A 21,919-nucleotide genomic window follows, 5' to 3' on the forward strand; every position below is an offset into this window, starting at 1 on the left:
AAGGTATGATGATAAATCATACCAACATATCCAACCGACCCAGCTCAGGGACTATACACGGTGCAGCTATGACAGCTGTTTGGGGGCTAGATTCTTGAGTATCTAGCTAGAATGAGTGGGCTTTGTAGTTCATACTGAACCTCTGGCCATCACAGCTGATACTGGAATTGGTCCGCAAGCTCTCCTGTCTAGCTGGAAAATGCCATTATGTTTTCGGAGCCTAGTGGAAATTTGCATGCAGATTTATGACAGGTGGTAAGAGAAACCCAGCACCACTGCAATGCTACACAGAAATGCTGTTGTTCCATGTTCCTCTGATATACTTGTGAAGTTATCAAAATCAGGCAAACATTCAGACCAGGTAGAGTAAATATTTTCACAAGTTATTTCGATCTTCTCTGTTACCTACAGAAATCGTTCAGATGAGATTGATGACACTGGATTAGGCTTTCCAAAAAAAGAATTCTGCTTAGGCCAAATTCATGACAACATCCCCCAAAACTATAAATGAAGGCAACAGACATACCACTGAAACTATGCATAATAAATGGTGATAAACAGCACCAGCAGTTTCGGCTTTTAAAAACATCCATCAGTAGCAATTTTAATTAAAGTCACCAGTGCAATAGGTGATTTGGCTCAGCATTCTTAAATTCATCAAGGGGGGTGTTTCTAATGCCTGATTACAAGCTGTAGTCACCACCACCACCGTGCCCAAGTAGAATTAGCTGTCACTACTGTCATTAGTTTCTGTGGGTGAAGTCCTAAAATGAAATATGACGAAGATGGATATACATCCTCTCAGACTGCAGTTTTAGGTATTTGAATGAACCAATGCTGGGCACTGTTGCTGCCTTGCAGTTTTTTAGTAATGTACTTCCCAGGCCACCAAATGGTTAACGCTCTAATGAAACAGTTTTGATTTATTTTTACAACTCCCATCTTTTAGCAAACCTGTTGTATTTGATTTCAAATAGGCCTGGATATGGTGCTATAGGCTTGCTTGCTTTCCTAAGATAACAGGAAGCTGTGTTTTCTGAACTGGCAAGTTATAATCATTCAAATATTAATACCGCATAAAAAATTCAGCATATGTGTCACACTCCTCACCTCTGTACTTGGGCCATGGAAAAAAGACGAGTTTGTGAGATAAACAGAGCATCTTTACGTGCCTGCCTTTTTAGTTAGCACTAGGTACAACTCTGCTTCTATGTAATGCAGTACTCTGGTTCAACTCAGCAGCTCCAATATTCAAAAACCCATGGCAATTTTGTACATGATAAAAAAAGCAAAAAAGAGCAATAATGAAGATACATGAGAATACAGAACAAAAAAGGAGACAGAGATTAGGGAAACGGATAAATAAATGTCCTATAGGAATTAACATTATAAAACACATTATGAGGGAATCAAAGAAGAGAAGTACRTAAACACTTAAAAGGAACAAAGCTACAGGCAATAACAAACATAATGACTCAAGATTGCAGTAAGTAATAATATGATGTTTGTAACACTGTTTGTCTGCTAAAGAAAGCAAATATGGTACTACGGTATGTAAACAGGGGGATTAGAATGCAAGGGAGACATTAATTCAGCAGAAAGAAAGAAAAAATGACTGTTTGATGACTTACATTTGTCTTGAGCTTGTCCTTGTCACCAAATTTAGTCTTGGTGTATTTGAGAAGGGAAGAATAGATAGTAAAGGTCAAGCAGGAATGCCTGCAAGTAGCAGCTGCATGAAGAAGTGCTTTGCACCATTGTGCATTTTCCTTTGAAAAGCAAAATTATGATGCACAATGATCCAGTTGGAAAAGACGCTCACACAAGGACTTAGAAAGGACATAAATAAGAACTAAACAGGAGACAAAGTTTTAAGATCAACATTGAAAACATTTTGGCAACCCAGAATCGTTAATGGTAACATTTCCCCCTCCTGCAGGAGGCTGCTCCGGCGCTTTCCGTACCGCACAGGCATCCGGAGGTTCGGCTTCAGGGACTTGAAGAAGGGAGAAAACTTCAGCTCGAACGGTTTTAGAAAGGTGGCTGCAGAGGGTTCAAGGTCGAGCTAAAACCAGGAGCATGGAGGGGTCATAGCGAAACGGCATCGTCTGTTTGCAAATCAGGAGAATTAAACCCATCACAACCGTGCTGATAAAACTCACTCTACAGTGCCTATCCATGGCTTCCTCTGGGAGGGATGAATTCCTTAACAGGGAATACCTACAGGCAGTAGATACGAACAATTGTTGGGCATACGCTCTATTACCTTTCACATATGCTCTGACACATTTGGAGTTTTCATCGTTTTTGCACAAGTAGAGGAAATAACTACACTAGGTTTATGAAAGTGCAGAATCAGCATCAGCCAGTCATGGAGGATGCATTAATGGATACTTCAGTCCTAWCATCTTCTAGATTTTCTTGATTTAGACCATCACCCAAGATTTCTGCTCAAACTAAGTCATTTGGTATGGGAAAAAAAAAAATACTGTGGCACATCTGCTCTGCTTTTGGGAATATATAGTTGTGAAGAATACACATAGGTAAAGATTTAATTAAYATAGTTTTAATCCATCCAGTATGTGTAATAGATAGTTCAGAAATGTATAACAGCTCATTAAAAACTAGCAATAGGCTGATTTCTTTCTCTAGAAAAAGAAAACATTTGCAATATAATGTTTTATATATTCCAATCTGAAAAGATTAAAAAAAATTAACAAGACTGTTAGTAAAGCAAAGGCTCAAATGAGCTGCAGTCTACAGAAGTGTGTCGTAGCCTTAGAGCTTTATCCTAGGTAGTCATCTTTTAGGAAGGAAGGGAGATAACAACAAAAAGTCAAAACAAAAATTAATTTCCCTATAATTATCCCAGTATAAAAATTTCCCTCTTAGTGATATCTTCCTATGACAAAACATGGGAAGTCAAGCTACAATACACATCTTTTTTATCACAGTTTTGTTTACCCTAAATAATGACTCAATTTGTTATACTRGCTTCCATCTATCTGCTATGAAGAAAAACTTGAAATTCTAACTGGTAGATAAGCAACTTTGAAAAAATAAGGCTATTTAACTATTTACTAGAATATGGAATGCAYGTAGTTTACAGTTGGTGAGAACAGTTTTTCAGATTAAAGAAATGAATATTTCCGCTCATACTACTTTAATAGTTTTATAGCACTCATACTACTTTAATTAGACTAGACAAATTCTATTGATTTGAATGTTCAGGCCTTAAAAGATAATGTGACATCATCATACTGGAACAATACTACAAACCTCTCAGGTAAGGGTATCATTTTTTTGTCTAACTACTGATAATTGCTATTTCTGTATACGCAGCTAAGACATGATGCATCATTTTTGTACAATGTACATGGCCCCAAGTGACTATTAGCCATTCAGGGAAAACATATTTAATGGGCTGGCAAATAAGGCTCATGAAAGCATGCCCCTTCTGTTTACTTTTCAGAACCGGTTTCCAGTATGTTTACTCTGATCCTAAATAGAAATTATGCTGCAATGCAACGCATATTTTTCTTACCTAGCTAAGTAATATGATGCCCATCTGATACAYAGAATCATTTATGCTTTTAATGTTTTGCTTCTCCGCTTTCAACACGTAATTGCACCAGATTTCCTCTGCACTTCAGATGACAAAAACGGGCACTGTGGTCTGCGTCAAACAATCAGATGCTGTTGCAACTATTATTTTCCATTATTTCTATCATGGTAAATCCCCTAAATTTGAATACAGATCGCAGCTTCATAGCACACGTGGACTGTCCTTGCTGTGTAAGCAGCCTACAAACCRGGAATAAGATGCCAGCGAAGAGGTGGCTCAAGCAGAAAGACGACGACGACTCTGCCCAGCGCCCGATGGTCACAGTTCACCAGCTATAYGGACTCTGCCAGGGCTCTGCAAGTGCCATCAACTTTTACAGCGAAATTCCCCAGTAAGAGAGTCCTGCCTGCTGTTGAGCTATGACACACATCACCTTCCACGGCTCACTCTGGACATCTGGTGTTTCCATGCAAATGAGAATTTCACTGGTGCCCATTTATATTTTTCGTCTCTTTTTCAATCAAAGATTTTTCAGCACAAATTTCCTCTGCAGTGAGATATAAATCGTTCTCTTCCCTTGCCCTTACTGGTGTCCGCATTCCAGCAATGCCTACTCTTTACAAGCTGTCTCATATAACTAGCTTCTCGGCCCACTGTCTGACAGATTCGTCCTTTGTCCTTCCCTAATGAGACAGTTGCCCAATTACCAAGCCAATAGGCAACGTTTCTCGGAAGTTTCAACCTTTTAAACACAGGATTCCCACAGGGTGACCTGGGAATGATCACACTTCAAACCCATCACATATGCAAACTTGCAGAATTTGCTCTTCAACAAGCCATTTCCTGTGTGTGTGTCAAGTTTGGTTTGGAAAGCGTGTATTTAGTGTTTCATTAAACCAAACAAAAATAACTAAGGTTTCTTCCCCTTTCCCTCGCAAAACCACCATGTTACAAAGCCGCTACAACGCTAAAAATCACGGAACAACAAACTGGAGAACGGCGACTTCTCCATGATGCTGTTTATTCTGTAATGCCACTGAGGGCAATAGYTAAGCCCCAGCATCATGAGGCTTCATGGGAGAAGTCCAAGCACCTCTTCAGTTTGGGGCTGTATCTGCCCCTGTCTGTATTCAAAACACTTCTAAAGACACTGAGGAAAAAAAAAAAGAGGAGTCATCACATTATACTTAAAAATGCAGAGTCACGTCAGGTCACACCATTATCACAAATAACTTCTCCACGASCCGTCATTACGAAATGGGCTATCGGTGGCTGCTCCGTGTATCCCTCAGTGCTGCTCCTTCCACTGCTGGCCACAGAAAACCAACACTGTAACATGTTTCAAGCATCCAATAAAACAAATCCACTTCCTTCAAGGAAACACATACCAARTATATACCTGCGCGGTGGCAGAAACAAAATTTAAATGGATTATTTTTAGAAAAAAAAAATATTAAAAGATGCCTGTAGAACACACTGCACCGGTTGCCTTCTCAATGCCTCAGTAAAGCCCTCTGTGGTAGGAAAGAGGGGTAGCCAGAGAGCAGGAGATATAAAATTAAGGGCATTTATCTCCACAGGAAATCCATTCCCCCCAACGCACTGGCAAGGAGCGAATGTCACAAAGAGGAAGGCAAAAGAAGTGCGTGACTGTGTGGCCAAATCAACACAACACCCCCTTGGGGTGCGTGTGTGTGCGTACGGATTTGGTAAGTCCCAGCTCTACCAGAAACCAGGCGAGACTCAAGGGACTCCGAGTCCGTCTCTTCAGCCAAAGCACAAACCTCTTGTGGGAAACATCTGCCTGGCTTATGCTTAAACACGTCCTCTGATGGAGCTGTAACTTTCCCAAACAATTTTCCCAAGGCTTTACTCTCCTTCCAACTAGAAAATTATGTGTAATCTTTAAACCTAAATCTCCACTGCTAAAATCTAGGATTGTAACTTCTTGTCCTATCCCCAAGCRGACAAGAAAAGCAGTTTATTAGCTTTTATTCTTCAGCAGCCTTTTAGAAATTAAAAATAAATAAATAAATAAAATCCTCCTCTCCTCCCCTTTAGTCTGCTGGGCTAAAAAAGCCCCTTTTTTCTTTGACCCTTTTCCTAGGTCCCGTTTCTAGCCCCGCTAATCATCCCTGGCTGAAACACGTTCCCCAGTTCCCCGAACTGGACACAGCTTGCTCCAGCAAGCAGAGCAAGCAGTGAGCTCCCCATRTCTCCCCCGTTCCAGGTGTCCCTTCAGGGCGGCTCCGGCTTCGTTTTCCCCCCCAAGGCCGTGACGTTGCTGCCCCCCTCCCAACGCATGAGCCRCTACAAAGCCCAGCGTATTTGCTGAAGGACCTCTGCCTAGCCAGGCACCCCTCGACCGCTCTTGCTTCAATAAATATCCTTGTTTCGGTGAAACACTCTACGCTTGATCTCGCTGAATTCCAGCTTATCTAATGAAATCCTTATTGAATCATAACTCTGCTTCTCCGGCCTGCCAAGATCATTTTGGAGGAAGCGGCTGGGAGCATGTGGAACACACTGCAGCAGATTAATCTGAAGTTAGCAAATGCATGGCTAGCTGTGGCTATTTCTACATACGGAAGAAAAGATCACAACCTCCTAATCTGACGCAGATGTAAAAAACAAAACAAAACAATCAAAACAAAACCTTTGGTAATTGTGGCAACTTAAAAACTTAAGGCAGTAGCATAATTTTTTAAAGATACTGTCTGGGAATTATCTAAAAGGAGAAAAAAAGTTAAGCAAAAAAAAAAAAAAGGCTGGGCTGGAGAGCAAAACTCTGTTTGAAACTGGAAGATCAGTCATCACATAGCTCACAAGTTAAACAAGTGTTTCAAGGAAACAAATTAAGTGGAACAGATTTATGATGCTGCAGAAATTTCCTTCCAAAGTCAGTCTTCTGACTGATGGATATGAATCTGTATCAGAAAACCAGATGATAGAATAAAGTCAACCTTTAGAAATTTCAGACTTATAACTCATTGCTATGGCAACTTTCTCAGCAGGAAATATCTTTCAAAAAAAATATATATATATATAAGGCTTTTCCTTAAAACATAAATCTGCACCATGAGAAAACAAGATAGGTAAATGCAATACCATAAAATAATCTGCTAGAGCAATCCTTTATAGCACACCATAAGAAGTGCCTGCCTACAATTCTAGTAAAATTCCTGCTTTGATGAGTTTTATAATTTAGGAAAAGGGGAGCCAAGATCACTCTGGGTTCAAAATTGATATTAAAAGGTTGATATAAAAGGTTAAATCCCTGGGTTATAATTCTGGCATAACAGTGGCTCAAAATACGTCTCTACTCAAAGCTCAAAGAACCAGTGCAGCCTATCAGAAGCACAATTTCCTTTYAGAGGTAAACACAAATTCCAAGGATATCGCTGCCTATCCGCAAAGCCTCTTTCTAAAATCCATGACTGGAGGYGGGGAAAAATATTTAAGAGAATTAAAAAGATAATTCAGTTATTTCTGAACTACTATAGACTGATAAAGTGACATGCATMTTTCCTGAAGAATTTATGTGGTCTTCTGAATAATTAATAGATTGTGTTTCTGTACAAATGAGCTATGCTAGTGTTGGTATTATTAGTATTGGTACTGGACAATGAATAAAATTCAAGTAAAGGACACTTGTTTATGATAAACACCTAGAAAAGGATATGAGGAGGGAGTCCCAGTAGATTAACCTAATATTTGTACAAAAGGAATATTTACGTAACAAAGCCTCAAACAATACTGTGATTTAAAAGTACTGTATACACACAGCTAGTAAYATGCATCGTCTGCATGGACATGAGGCCCCAGATCACTACGACATTGATGCACAACGTGGCTTTTGAACAGCATCTTCCAGCTTTATTCAGCATACTGTCGCAGCACCCAGCACCAAAGCCCCCGCGCGAGTTAGCGGCCAGCCCACGGCCAGAGGGCTGCCTTGCAGCCGCCCCTTGGCRCGAGCAGGTCTCGGCGGCTGACTCGATCGAATCCATGCCCTAACTTCGGAAGCAAAGCGCAGCAAGCCCCAGGTGAGTCTGGAGCCATGAGCCTTCCTTTCTGGCTGCTGCCCACRGTTATTTTCCGAGGTCGTCGTAACATTTGTAGATAGCCATTCTCCTTCGTAACCTTTAAGCAGAACCACTCTGCTCCCTTTTTATATACAAAAAACGCCCTTTGCATTCACAGAGGCAATGGACAGGCAGAAGGACAGGCGGAGATTTTCGGTGTGCATTTCTGACGCAACAGCAAACCAACCTAGGAGGGCTCTAGGATTAGCATCAGCTCTTCCCAGTCTGACTAGGGATGCAACAGAAAAATTGCTGCGCTTTGTTTTTAACCCTCAGCCCTGGCCAGGCGGTTACTGCATTTGTTGCACAGGGGTAAGCAGGAAGTGCTCGACGCACTGACAAGTTGTGGTGCATCAAATGGCTTCCAAGCAGCATATTCAAAGCAAAACAGGACAAGAGGTCCTCTGAGAAAGGCACACACAGTCAATAATGTCAACCAACGTGCAAACAACGGGCCAGCCGAACCCCTGAAAACGGCGACTACAGCTCCCCTGGTCTGCGCGCCCAGCGCTTCAGAAAGCAGCATTTCAACAGATGCAAGACAGCGATTGCTACTAACGTGTTAAAGGGGCTGATGCCATAAAACGATTTTTTACATTGTTAGAAAATTATTCTCTACATTAAGAAACTTAACTTGCTTAAATGCCAACTATTGACTGCTAAAATAAACTCTTTTTGTTACTTTAAATAATTTTTCCCCATTGATCCGTAAACACTTAAGTGGAGATGAACAGAAACAATGTCTTAAGTCTCCTCCTAACCAGACAGAGGTCTGTATAAATAATAAACTCCTCTAGCACAAAAGGTTTCACTCAGTGCCAATAACCGCACAGAACAGTCAGGGAACAGCATAAGCGTCCTTCCGTGGGCGCAACCACATAAACAAAACGTGCTAAGGAAAAAGCACTGCGTGTTTTGGAGAACGCCAGACACCACGTACAAACACAAACATTACTTTGGAAACCTGAAAGCTAGCAGGAGTAGCTCACCTAAAAGAGACTACAATCTCTAGTGTGAAAATAGCTGATGCATCATAATGAACACAACAGGTCTGAGAAAATGGGAGCAGGACACAAACTTCAGGGGCTGTAGGATTTCTCTTTCAACAACTCCAYGGGTGATCAAATCTGTTCCTGAAACTCTTTTGCTGTAATGCCTACGTAAATCCTGGCCCCATGGCTGGGCTGCTGGTGAATTATGAACCTTGGCAATCACGCTGACTGGTATTTCGTTATATTCCCTCAGCTCATTTCTGCTTTTACCCATCACATTTTTTATATACTGAGATTATAACATTTTCAGATGAGACTTCAGTGCTCCCTCAAGAGTTAGAACAGAGTTGCTCTGATCCGTGGGGGGGACTCTTGGATATTAATACAACTCAAATTAATATCAGCAACACCATTTAAATGTTGTTTTGTCATATACACAGTTAGATTCTTCTCTTCCCTCCCAAAGCAATATCTTACATTTTACACAGTGTTTCAAGATCATGATATGCTTCTCTTCCTCAGTATGTAAAAAATCTTCATTCATATATATACATTTATATTTATATTTGAGCTATTCAGAATCTTATTCTTACTCTCACCAGTCCATTTTGAACAAAGACTATAACCTTTCTGGCATGCATCAATTCTCAACAGGCAGCTCAACAATATGTAATACCTAAACAAGACAATTCATTCCTATATCTAATTTAAGGCTTGTTATCCAAGACCTTTCCCTCATTATGCTGGTTTTCCAGTGCTCTTCTCTCTTTGACTATTTGTGAACTGGGTTATTTTTCACCACCATATGCCACCTTGTCTTTTTTCATGCAGAGTTACACTGCAGCTGTCAGCTTTGGTCCTGACCTATCTTCCACTGAAACGAAGGCACAAACTCCCTTCCGGTGCTGCAGTGGGTGCTAGCCGAGGTTATAATTGCAGTCTTTATAATCAATTGTCATCATATATCGCTGTCCTTCTCTAGTGTTTGCAACACTGCCTAATGTAGCATCATTTGTAAATGTAATTAGAGTTGTTTATGCACTCTTCAAAAATCATTGATAAGGATGTTAAATTAAAACTGTGCTTAGTAGTGCACCCTAAGTCACCCTGCACACTTCTGTCCAACTTGATATTGCCATTTATCATCACTCTTCATTCATAATGCCTCAAGCAATTCTAAATCCTATGACATAATTCACATTCAAACCAATATGAACAGTTATTCTATTATTTTTGCTGTAATTTCTGGACTTGCTGCTTTTTCTGTTTTAAAGATAAGTAACACATTCACATTTTTACAATCATGTAATGCCTTCCCACTTCTCTTTGACTTACTACAACTGCTAGTGCTCCCATGCTTTCTGTTCTAGCTAATTCTTTCAATGTTCCAGGACTTGCTATATCAATACCTATTTATTTGTCATAAGCACTGCTTTTCTTGCTTTTACTCAGCCCCTATTCTAAAATTCTTCTGTTTCCTCCTGCCCATGTGCATCTCATCATCTTGAAATGAGAATGCTTGCCTGAAAGAGGCRAGCAAAATGCATCCTTACTCAGCACAGCTGATTTTCTCTTCCTTATTCCTACACAAGTAACCTTTTCTCCCAATTTTTGATCATCTTCTCCCTACTGCAAAAGGTATCTGTGGCTGTAATCCAGTCCACACTTTGATGTCACCTGTTCTAGTCAACTTGAGTACTTCTGTTCACTGCACCTGATCTCTACAAGCCTCCACAATCTGTACGTAATTTTACTGATTTCCTTTCCCTTTCCTCTTTTTCTGCTAGATTGTAGCTTGTGAAATCCACTTGCACTTTGTATTCTTCTCCTCAAAATCACAGCAATCTACCGCTCCTTAATGGAATGAATTATACATTTTGCATTGCTCCAGGTTTGACTTGTTCGTTAGGGTAGACCCTCAAATAGCCTTCCCTTCCCGCAGCATCACTGAAATCACCAGGCTTGAGGCTTTTTCAGAACAGTTCACGATCTGCTATGTGGACTTTAACATCTGTATCACTTGCTAAGCTTCCTAACGCTGGTGTGAATGACGGGTTCTTGGCTGCCTCTCTGCTGGCGCAGCTGTGGCCTGCAAGTTGGGGTGCTGAGCGCTTGTATCGCCAACAGGAGCACAGTCAACAACCCCCGACCAGCCAGGGAATAATGCAGGAATGGTTTCTCCCATGGGCATCTTTTTTTACTGAAACATGACACTAGTTTTCATATAACCCATAACTAATCTTTATGATTCCATGTTAAATCCCAAGCCACCACCTAGAGTGTCCCACAGTTACAGAATCCACCATATGGTCCCAACAGTTGCAAGTATATTAGCATTAACGGATGCCTGTTGCAGGTTTGCCTTTGTTAGTTTAATATTCTTCTTTTTACACAGTCTATTTCACATTTTTTTTCATATTAGGAACCTTGCTCTCACTAATCTGAATGCCCCAAAAGACGCACATAATTGCCCAGAGCCTAAAGGCAGGAAACAAGGATGAAGGTGGGAGCAACAGCACAGAGATCATACTGCCTCCGATCAGAACCGCAGCAGGATGGAGAAACATCACTGAGTGTTTAAACCACCCCAGAGAAGAGTTCAAACCATTCCCAGAGGTTGCTTTCAGTTCTAACTTATGTGCATAACATTAAAAGGGGAAAAAAAAAATCAACTAACGACCGCATTTGGTATAACCCATCTTTAGTGGCTGGATAATGAGGGCTAGTTGGGCAGAATTTTGAAAAGTACAGAAAGGATTTTGTTAGCAGGTGAAGTCTGAAGAGCATGGTTTTCTCCAAGAAGGAAGAAGCACGCAATATTTATCAGTCTTCATTCTGTAGAGCCCAACTACTCAGGCCAAAAGTTCCAMAACTCCCCTGCCTTCCCCCCAAAAGCTTTTTTTTTTTCCCCTTCAATTGACACTTTTCAACATCAACAGTTTTCCGTTACTGAGCATCTCACCTTGACATAACACTGATGATCCAATTAACGTTTAATCAAATAATCTAAAAAACATGTATTCTAACACACTAAACATATAAGCTATCATACAACCAGCTGCAATGACCTAAAAGATGTGAAATCACAGCGATGTGATAACTTCCTTCTTGGTTCAACATTTAGGTTAGATATCCAGAGCTAAAGACTTCAGCTGCTGCAGTTTGAGCTACAGAGCCCAAACTCCAGAGCTGGAGAGGGAGCAGCTCCTTCTCTCCGTGGATGGGGAACAAAAATGAACCTGTAATAGGTARCAAAAAATAACAGCTGCAGAAAGGAATACTGGCATGAGCATCTAAGTTTGAATCTTGAACAAACTCCTCCTTACCCAGCAGCCACCAGCCCATTTGCCAGGCAAAAGAATTAATCAGAAACTTCTAGAGCAAATAGCATAAACCATTACATTGTGAATGAAAGAGTCATAGTTCTATAACAACTTGCATCCTCTCTGGATTGGTACAAAAAAGTGATTTATAACATGCTCTCAACAGTGGATGAAAAGGGTAGAAGAGTTCAGCTAAATTAACCTAATGATGCATTTCTTGAAAAAAATCTTTTTGCCCAAGTAGTCTGAACTTGAGTGTATAGTATTTGCACCACAACAGAAAGAGCAAAATGCTGTATTGCTAGACCAGCATCAGATGAATACATATGACCCCAACACTATGCCCTTTCTCTTCCTTTTTGGGGCGAAATCTGATCTTTGTGAAGTACACTGCACATTACTCCAGTAATTAGATACAGAGACAGAATAAATTACCAACAGCAAATTCCACCTATCCGAAGAAAACTTCTTCGTTGTTCTAAAATTCCACCTCATGAAGCTCACATCACATTACAATTTCCATAATGAATGTGGGATTATTTGCAAAATTGGGGGAAGGAATTAGCATACATGTAGGAATATTTAACCACCCGTGTTGCTTTCAAATTGGATTTCAGCTAGTTTCTTGCTGCACAAAGTTTTATCAAGTCATGGTATGGTTTGTCATTTTACTTGAAGCACTTAAGAAACAGCATTTTCTTCCATTTTTACAGTGTGAATAATTTTGGTTTGACTCTTTCCGCCAGATTACATCCACCTACTCCCTCCCAAACTCTGCTTTAATAACCTCACACTTTTCCTAGCTGGTCACTTATTCAGAAATGGTTTCCTTAGAGCCTTGGGCTGTACCCTTTCATTAGAAGTAACATGATCTTCGATAGCTGTACCAGGGTAAAATAAAGACACCTAAGACCAGACTCTCTGCTGTTCATGACTGCGGAGCGATGACGATTTATATTAGCTGAGCATGCCCTCCACGCTGAGATTTTACTTTACCCTGAGAGTCRTCAGACAGCGTTCACAGCCAGGTTTGCCCAACTCCGCATCGGCGCTTCTCCCACCTGATCATGGAGCAGGTACAGAAGCACGAGCCGAGGGGCTGCCGGCCTCTGCCCCATCTCCGTCAGTCCTGCGAAAGCCACCGCTGCCTTCGGTGCACCCAAACAGAGCGGCACRGGCATGCTTTGCAACCTAAGAGCCAAACTACTCACGCATGTGGTCACGAACTGTGTGCAAAAGAGGCTTTGAAAATCTGGCCTTTTGATATACCAAAGTATAACATGTATTTCACGCAATCAAAGAACCTTCATAATTAAATGGGAGATCATATAACAGGCTATTTCAAATTTATGATAATGGATTTTGGCAAGGTAATGTTATAAACCATGTCACTTGGCTAATACTTACATTTTTAGGAAGAAACGTTAATGCGGACAGAATAAGTGACAGATTAATCACTTCTCAGCTGTTTAGGAGGCAACACTGCATATAGCTATGCACTTGACCAGCGGCTGAAACCTTTTTTACCAGGTTTAAACAGTGTAAAAGTAACCATGGGAGCAGCTCACTCCATTTCTTCTCATAATAGGACAGTTGTTAGTATACTTCCTACCAGGCCAATTTTTCTTATTTTTCTAAAATATCCACATCCCTTTCTGTAACAATTATTCTGGCCAAACAGTACCCAATTTCTTTCTTTTTCACATCACATACAGCAAGAATTCCTTCTGGATGCCTATCATTATATTTATAATTATACTATAACAAGGAGACAAAGATCCAAAACAGAAGAAATAATATGTTCTCCTACAGTACTTACAATTGATCTGATGTTATTTTCTTTTGCCAGTTTCATTGAGGATTTATAGCAATTTGCCAAGTCTTCTTTATGAGTGTCAGTGAGATGGCCTCTTGCTATCGGCCCAACGGTATGGATGACATCTGCAAAAAAAGAAAAAAAAAAATTACATTCCTAATTACATTCTCTGCAGAACTACAATGCAAGTCGATCCCCCTTCTGTTGTTCTACCTAGGCACAAAGGTGTGAATAATATTGTAAGAAAACTGTTGTAACTGATAATCACAAAATCAGACATATCTGGGCAGATTAAATAAAAACCAAAAACTGTAAAGGTTCAATTTCAAACTAGGAGCACATTTGGATTAAAGAAAAAAACAGAAAAATGTACTAAACCCTTGTTAAATGAAATGTCTTCATAAATATTTTAAATCTTCAGGATTGTACAACTACTTGAAACAGTTATTTCACCCCTTCAAGACCCACTCACTGGGTAAGTTTATTCCATAAATATCTCAGCACCAGAATATGATACATATGTCTTAATTTTTTACGTAATACACCGCATCTTTTCTCAGCAGCCATTTCAAAAGGAGACAAGTTCTGACCTACAAACGTATTAGTTATTCAAGGTATACGCTTTCCTCTCACATCAGAACAGACGGAGACACTATGCAAAAAGACAATAATATCTTATTCTCTTTGAAGAAGCTTAATGAACAAAACCAGAAAGTACAGTGAGGGAGTTTATTAAGAAGGATGCCTCCGGACTCATCGAAATCAGATGCTGCAATCAATCAACAAAGTCTTTAAAATGCTATCAGAAAAATGAAGCAAAAAGCCTGCAGTAAAAAAGCTGGAAGAGAAATCTACAAACTAAAAGAGGTCATGAAAAATAAGGTTTTTTGTTTGGTTGGTGTTTTGGGGGGGGGGGGGGTTTAAACGCTTGACAAGTAGTAAGCACATTTACTTTTCAAATGTCATTCTTCTGCACCCTGTGTGGACACACTAGAATGAGTTCTGGTGGCAGGTACATCCTTTTTTTTTTTTTTTTTTTTTTATCATCCCCTGCAAACGACAGCAGCAGCAATCAATGGCAGTGCCATCTTTCATAAATTCACTCTAGAAAAGAGCAACTTCTTGGAGGCCACTAGCTTGCAACATCTCTGGTTGGAACAGGTACAGGACCTTCACGGTACTTTTCTGGCAGCAATCGAGCTTTCCTTTCTGGCATTTTAAATCATGATTGACAGTGTTCAGCGAGTAAAAACATGCAAGAGAACCYCAGTGGCCATGAACACAGAGGAATCGGCTCGGACGGGAAACGGCGAAACCCGTAGAAGCCAGACTTCCTACCTGCTATGAGAAAAACCCCATCATACTGAGAAGCACATAGAGGGTTAACTACTTTCGGTTTTAATCATAGTAATTTCCACTAGTTGTGGGAACAAGATGGACAGATTGGGTGACTTCTGCTGAATGGCGCAGCTGCTCTGCAGCAACCGCAGCAAGCCCTCCCCGACGCCAYGAAGCCGGTATTGGGGCTTTGGCCACCGATGAGCGGGACGGTAGCAGGCCATCAGACCCAGCAGAGTGCTTCTACCCATGAGTTTGGAGAACAGTCAATTTACACACACACTTTTGCTACTGTAATAACCTGGGAACTATTAACGCCTAGAGAAGAAGAAAGAGCATAGCTGGTTTAATATTTGCTTCTGCTCRTGGAGATAAGGTTGTGCAAGTACTCCCATTAGGAAACACCGCAACTGGAGGTGTCTGCGCATTGTGGCTACAGCAGTTTGTTTCAGGTTGAAACTTTCCATGCAAGGTTTCTATCTGAGTGTGCTGGCACTTGGCTTTTAGCAGCTTCAGAGAAAGAAAAAGCATCTCTTGACTTTATGTCTTGATCTTTGCTTCTGAAAGAGCCAAGCTGAGCTAGGGGAAGGAATATACTAGCAAATCTGATCTCACTCAAGGCCATTCTGCACTTACAGACACTAGCATCAGAGGTCCTGTGATACGTTTTAAATTCACAACATCACACCAGCCCACAAGCAAATACAGGAGTGACCGTGGAACAAACTTAACAGGAAAGTGTAAAAGATGATTAAGAAAAAAGCAGCCCCTCTAACCACCTGCTAAGGCAGAGTTAACATTTCACAGTGCAATTGCTCAAAAGCTGAAGCCCAATAGCTTAAATTAACAATCTATTAGTGAACACTAAGAAGAGGTTTGGGGATCAGCCCACATCCCAAAACTCATGCTTGGGTCTTTCTGTACTGCCATTCCTCTAGTCTTCCATTATTAAATGCTCAGCTCAACAAACGGGAAGACTTTTCTTGTCGTTTTGTTTCAGAACTTCCTGATGGTGCCTCRTCACCACCTCATTATCACCACACCAGACACTTCAGGTAAATAGGTAACCTTCAATGCCACTATTGGCTTTTACATTTTAATTTTTACAAGCTGAGAGTAGGCAGCTCTTTAGACGGGACTCTGAACATGGTTATGAATTGGTTTGCAATACATGACGACTACCGCAGTTGTTTTTAAAAGTTTATCATCCTCAAAAATTGCTTTTCTTAGGCACATAATATTCATAAACACATGATACAGCGCAACTTTACTAGCAGAGCAATATCTAATAAGGTCTCAGTCTGTTTCATGTTCAGCAGACACACAGGGAACTAAAGATTTTATTGCTGTACTCTATCAGTGAAATTAGTGCATCCATACATTACCTAAACCACACATTACTGTGCTTAACCTACTCCACAATGCATTAAGGTTTGCAGAAAAGTAAAATCTCTTGCGATTACACAGACATAAAGCAAACAAACCAGAAAATAAAACTTCCCACCACCACCCCCAGCCCATGCAGTTAATATAAGATCAGATTTCGCAGGCTAAAGCAGAGCCATTTATTTTTAATGTATCTACACAGACTGTGCCAACTTTCCAGCAGGCCYGTCGCGATAAAGTTTCCTTTCTGCCCTCGCATCCTCCACCGGCTGCCCAGAGCCTGGCTGAACCTGCATCGGACAGCGCTGGAGTAGGGTGGCTGCGGTGGTGAGCGGAGGTCTCTGAGCATTGGCGCAAGGGAAAAGGAAGGTGCAGAGCTGCTGCCCTCCCAGCCCGGCCACCTGCAACAGCAGCCAACCCCTCGAGCCGCCGGCCCTGCTGGCCAGGCACCGTCACGGATGGGCAAGCCCTATTTGATGGTCTTCCACGTGAGCCTACCCAGGGCAAACATCCCCTCCTACAGAGACRGCAAGCGCATGGTCTTCCCACAGCAGACACAACTTCTAGGTCACAGTCAAGCGATGGTAAAGGACCGGACAGGAATTCTGCAYGGGGCTGAGCTTTACCGCAGGAGAATGCAAAGCGACTGCAGAGGGCAAAGCAGGTGCAGCGAGGACAAGCGCGGCAGCAGGTAGAAGCCAAGCTTGGCATGCAGGCACACCACAGCGTCAAACAGGGAAACATCACCCAAAGATTTTTTAACTGGCAGGTGGTCAGAGAACTACCAAAAGGATTCGGGTTGGCTGGAAAAACCCTGGTAGAGATTGCTGCTAGCAAATAGCTTGCCGTGCTCCTTGGAGCTCCTGCACTGTTTCGCACTTTGAGAAGTTAATGAGGTCAAACAGGAGCAAGAGAGATAACATTGCCCCAAAGTGTCCCCTCAGGGGGTTTTCCTTCTTTAAAAACAAGCAAACAAAGAGGGTAAAATACATAACGGTCAGCTCTCACAGAAAATGTCTCAGCTACCATTTGTAATATTTTAATTTTTATGTCAAATTAAGCTGTCAGCATTGCTTTAAAGCTTCTGATTTATTACAGTCAGTCTCCAAGCCAAGCACTTTGATAAGAAACTTCATTTTGAAAGAGAGCTGCAATCCACACGTTCGTAAATCATTTTCTCTGTATACATAGCAGAAATGTTTGCTTACGTTTTTAATAGTACACAGAGGTGGCGGGCCCCAGAGGAAGGTATATATTCATCTGTGATTCAGGCCACAGCAATGGATCAAACTGCTTCTAATGGTAATGAAGCTGCTTAGTTTTAAAGCAATGTTTATGGGAAAGGAGATATTTCTCCTAAGGAAATCCTTCCAGAGAGAAGATAAGGGCGGCTGGCAGAAAGCTTCAGCACAGATCTGTGCTGTCCTACTGCGCTTTGGAGCACCTTTCGGGTTGAGGAAACAATTTATTTTTAAACTGGCATTTCTAAGATCTGTGTTGCAACATGTGGCTGATGCAAGGAGAGTTTATTCACTCTGCTGTCCTCTTTTTGGTCCTTTCATTTTCAGACGTTTGGTTAGAAATGTTGGCGGCCACTGTAAGAGCTGTGACAATCATATGTCCATTTGCATGTGTGAATTCACACAGTCTGTATCATCTCTGCTTGTTTTTGGTTAGTTTTTTCTTTTCTTTTCTTTTCTGAAGCACTATAATGAAAGTGGGCAACTGCATCTTGTGCAAACTACAAACTACCTTGAGGTATTACAGGCACTCAGACATTTAAAACATATCTGTCGCTACTTAGCCATCAGTGAAAATAAATGCAATTTGCGCATTTAATTAACACTTCAAAACCATAGCAGCTCTTGCCTCAAATTCCTACGCAGGCCAGTGCAAAATGAAACCACGTCTGCTTTCTCATACAAACTCTACATGTAGAAAGACAAACAAGGCTTGTTTTCTCTGATCTCTTTCATTAAAGAAATCAGTCCATAAATCTTGACATTGTGCTTTTCACGCAGCTCTTTATCCCGAGTGCTACAGAGGAAGGGCAGGGAGCGTGGGCAAAGATGAAAAACAACTTTATACAAAAGCATAAAGTGAAAAGCAACTGATTCAAAGCCCAYGCGGAGGACTCGGACATAATTTCCAAATACTCTTTTCTCATTCCTTGCAAAGGAAAGCTAGATGGCAAAACTGTTAGCCAAACAAATTTTTCAAACAAACAAAAAAGTACGAATAAGTTTCTCTCCTTTCTCCCCTCGGAGAAGCGGGCGCACCGCATTCACGCCACTAAGGAATCAGCGGACCGAGGCGAGGATCGATTACAGCCCGCTCCCGTTCACGCATGCGGAGCCAGCACCGGGCATCCAGCACACTGCATAATGAAGCTGCGCCCTGCCAGTCACAGCACCAACTGCATGAATTTTGAGAAGGAAGCGACTGCAGCGTAGGTTGTTGGGGGGGGGGGGGAGACAAAAAGGCAGAGCATTTAGGGCTCCATTTGTAAATCCTACCAGTTGATTTACACAATAAGCACCCACCGTATGAAAAGGAGTAGCTGAAGTTCAATTGATGGGAAGCTGAATTGCCTCCACATATTCTCACATATTGAATATTACTGTTCTTAAGGAACATATGTAGCTTAAATGCTTTGATAAGCAAACTTGCTTGGCTTGTTCATTTTCTGTCTCTAGTGACATGCACTTGTACATAAAACGTGCATTTTTGATGTGTAATAAACAACTGTTATTTTAAGTTCAATTTAAAWGAATGCCCCATGACCATAGCCTAATTTACGTTATTTAGTAATTCATGTCTCCAAAACTAGATTAGATCAGTTCAATATTTTAAATGCAAGACATCTTTTATACATTGCACTATGCTAAACTTTACCGTGTATGACACAACTCCTTAGTTATGGCCTATTTATTTGCTTTATATCTTTTTACCCTTCAAACTATGGACAATCATCAAATATTATGTAAAGCAAATTACTTATAGGCAGAGAAATATATATTTTTATATATATAAAGCATTTTCAGCAGTTTAAAGAGACAGCCTGAATTTTTTGGCTTGAATTAATGAGCACTACTCAATTTAAAGTTTAGCCCTTTTAAAGCACCTTTCAGTATTAACATAGCTGTGTTTTGGGCAACTCAATGTTTCATTAATTGCAAAAACTATGATACTTAAAAATCATCCACGTAAAAACGTTGAGCTATTTTCATATAGATAGCTTTGTCTGCACAACAAAAGGTAAAGAGTACATTTATTGCAAATGATTGATCAGGTTCCCTTTGTGTGTTACGCATATATTTTAGGCTCAAGACAGCAGGGACAGTTAGAAAACAATATTCCCAAAGGGCAAGCTGAAGGATTTGCTGAGCCCGAGGGATCCTGCGGGGAGGCGCCGAGACCCGTCCTCAAGAGCCGGCATTTAGCAGAGCACCATCGCTCCGACCCGGGGGAAGCCAGAAACGCAGAGAGCTCGTCCACAACCCTTACGCCACAACGTCAACAGCCAGCCAGAGAATTAAGGCATGCAAGTCAGAGCCCGAGCATTTTTGGCACTCGTGCTAGTCATAAAACACAAGGCCTGAGTATGCCAGCATAGTGCCAGAGCTGCTCCCTCCAGGCAGCGGCGCTTACAGCATCCAACGGCCAGCACAGTCTCCCCATTAACGGTTGAAACAAAAGTCGGCTCTGTTCAGACAAGAAAAGCAAGCGGTTCAATTAAGAGGTACTATATTATATCCCAAAGTAATAGCTTTTACAAAGCAATTTAGTACTATGATGACAGATGTCAAAGCAGTGACTAGACAGACGGCCCTGCAGCTTCCAGGGAAATAATTGCCTATGTGCAAAACTAAAATGCAACGGCTCCATTTGGGATATTCATAATGCAGTGTGAAATGAATGAACGTGAAAGGAGCACAACACAACTTAACATGAAACTACAATGGCCACGACTTGTTATTTTTGCTTTCTTTTTTAATTTGGACTTGACGTGGTTGCAGCAGAAATGCTCAAACATTATCCTGGTTCCCCTCTGCAAACACAAATCTGAAAAAAGATCCAACTATACCAGGAAAACAGGGCAGACAAAAAGGAATTGTGTCTCCCAAAGCGTATTTGTTCCTCCTCACGCTATGGCAAACATCATTTTGCTCTAACAGCAGAGCAGATCTGCCATGCACCTTCCTCACCGAGTGGCTCAGGACATACAGACCAAGAGACCTCCTTGGCCCGAGCAGTGCTCTCCACCTCTCGCTGCCCATTACTCTTGCAAGTGGACAAGTCAATATACAAAGCTGTCCTAATCTATGTTTTGGYTTGTGTTTGCTACGTGACAGAAAGCATGTGTCACACAGATTCTCTTTATTCAGACTTACCTACTGAGCAGCAAGAGATGGTTTGGAGTTTGTTTGGTTTTTATTCGGCTGATAATTTAACAATCAGCTCTTAAAACTGAACTGGTTCGCCCTTGAGTTGAGAGCGCTTATTCATAAGAAACAGTTTCAGTCAGCTGTTCTCCAAAAATTTCAAAACACAATATGCAGCATGGTAAAGAATATACACTAGCAACAGGCCACGTAAAACCAAGATATACTTAACCATGCTTGATTCTTGATTCACAAAGAAAAACTTGAAAATATGACCCTTAAAATTTTGCAATACCAATCAAAATATAAAAAGCTGCAAAAATATTTTGTTTTTTTAAATTAATCTCAGTTCCAGGACTGAAAACCAGATTAATTATAGAGGCCCAGAACTCTGCAATGAGCTAATGCTCTCAGCTTCTCAAAACACTGCTCCCCCCTTGTCACGCTTGGGCTGCTTTTAGTGTCCAACCCAGCTCCATTAAAGCTGATTTGGTTACCTCTGCTGCTGTATCACATGGTTCAGGCATAAATCTGCCCTTCAGAAAAAAAACTCAGCCTCATTAATGAATTTAGTACCTGATTAACAACATTCTACCCGGAAAAGATTTAAATTCAGAACCAAAATTCTGGGTCCTCCTTCTGAGTGCCAAACAGTTTCACAGAGTGCACTAAGATTAAACAGCAAATTATAGCGAAAGCCTTTYTTCTCTTTTTTAAAAATTTTTCTTTAATCAAAGCAGAATTTGCATGTCACTAATATTTCTTACTAAGGCACCTTTCAGTATTCAGCTGAGACTGTTGCAGGGGCACTGAAACAAAGGAAGCGTCCCAAGAGAGCTACGGTAAAAGAACCAACAAACCACAAAAGGGCGTGTGAGGTTTGCCACGGCCATGAGAAACCTTAACCAGAAATCTTGATCGAGGTTTTGAATACAAGTAGGTTCGCAGACCTCTTGCAGAACAAGGGTTTGGTCACTATTGCAAAGCTTTCTTTCCCTTTCTTTCCCTCTACTGAATCACTCAGACTAT

General features: G+C 41.1%; 1 protein-coding gene across 1 annotated transcript in view; it reads right to left on the reverse strand.

The window, feature by feature from the left end:
* MACROD2 (MACRO domain containing 2) overlaps positions 1-21,919 on the reverse strand; it is a 900,884-nt gene that overhangs the window by 351,513 nt on the left and 527,452 nt on the right. The window contains exon 5 of the mRNA XM_026055958.1: positions 13,785-13,906. Coding sequence (XP_025911743.1) covers positions 13,785-13,906 — 122 coding nt within the window. The remainder of the gene's footprint in view (positions 1-13,784; positions 13,907-21,919) is intronic.

This window comes from Apteryx rowi, unplaced genomic scaffold (genome assembly GCF_003343035.1).
Source record: "Apteryx rowi isolate R43461 unplaced genomic scaffold, aptRow1 scaffold_128, whole genome shotgun sequence".
Classification (NCBI taxonomy): domain Eukaryota; kingdom Metazoa; phylum Chordata; class Aves; order Apterygiformes; family Apterygidae; genus Apteryx; species Apteryx rowi.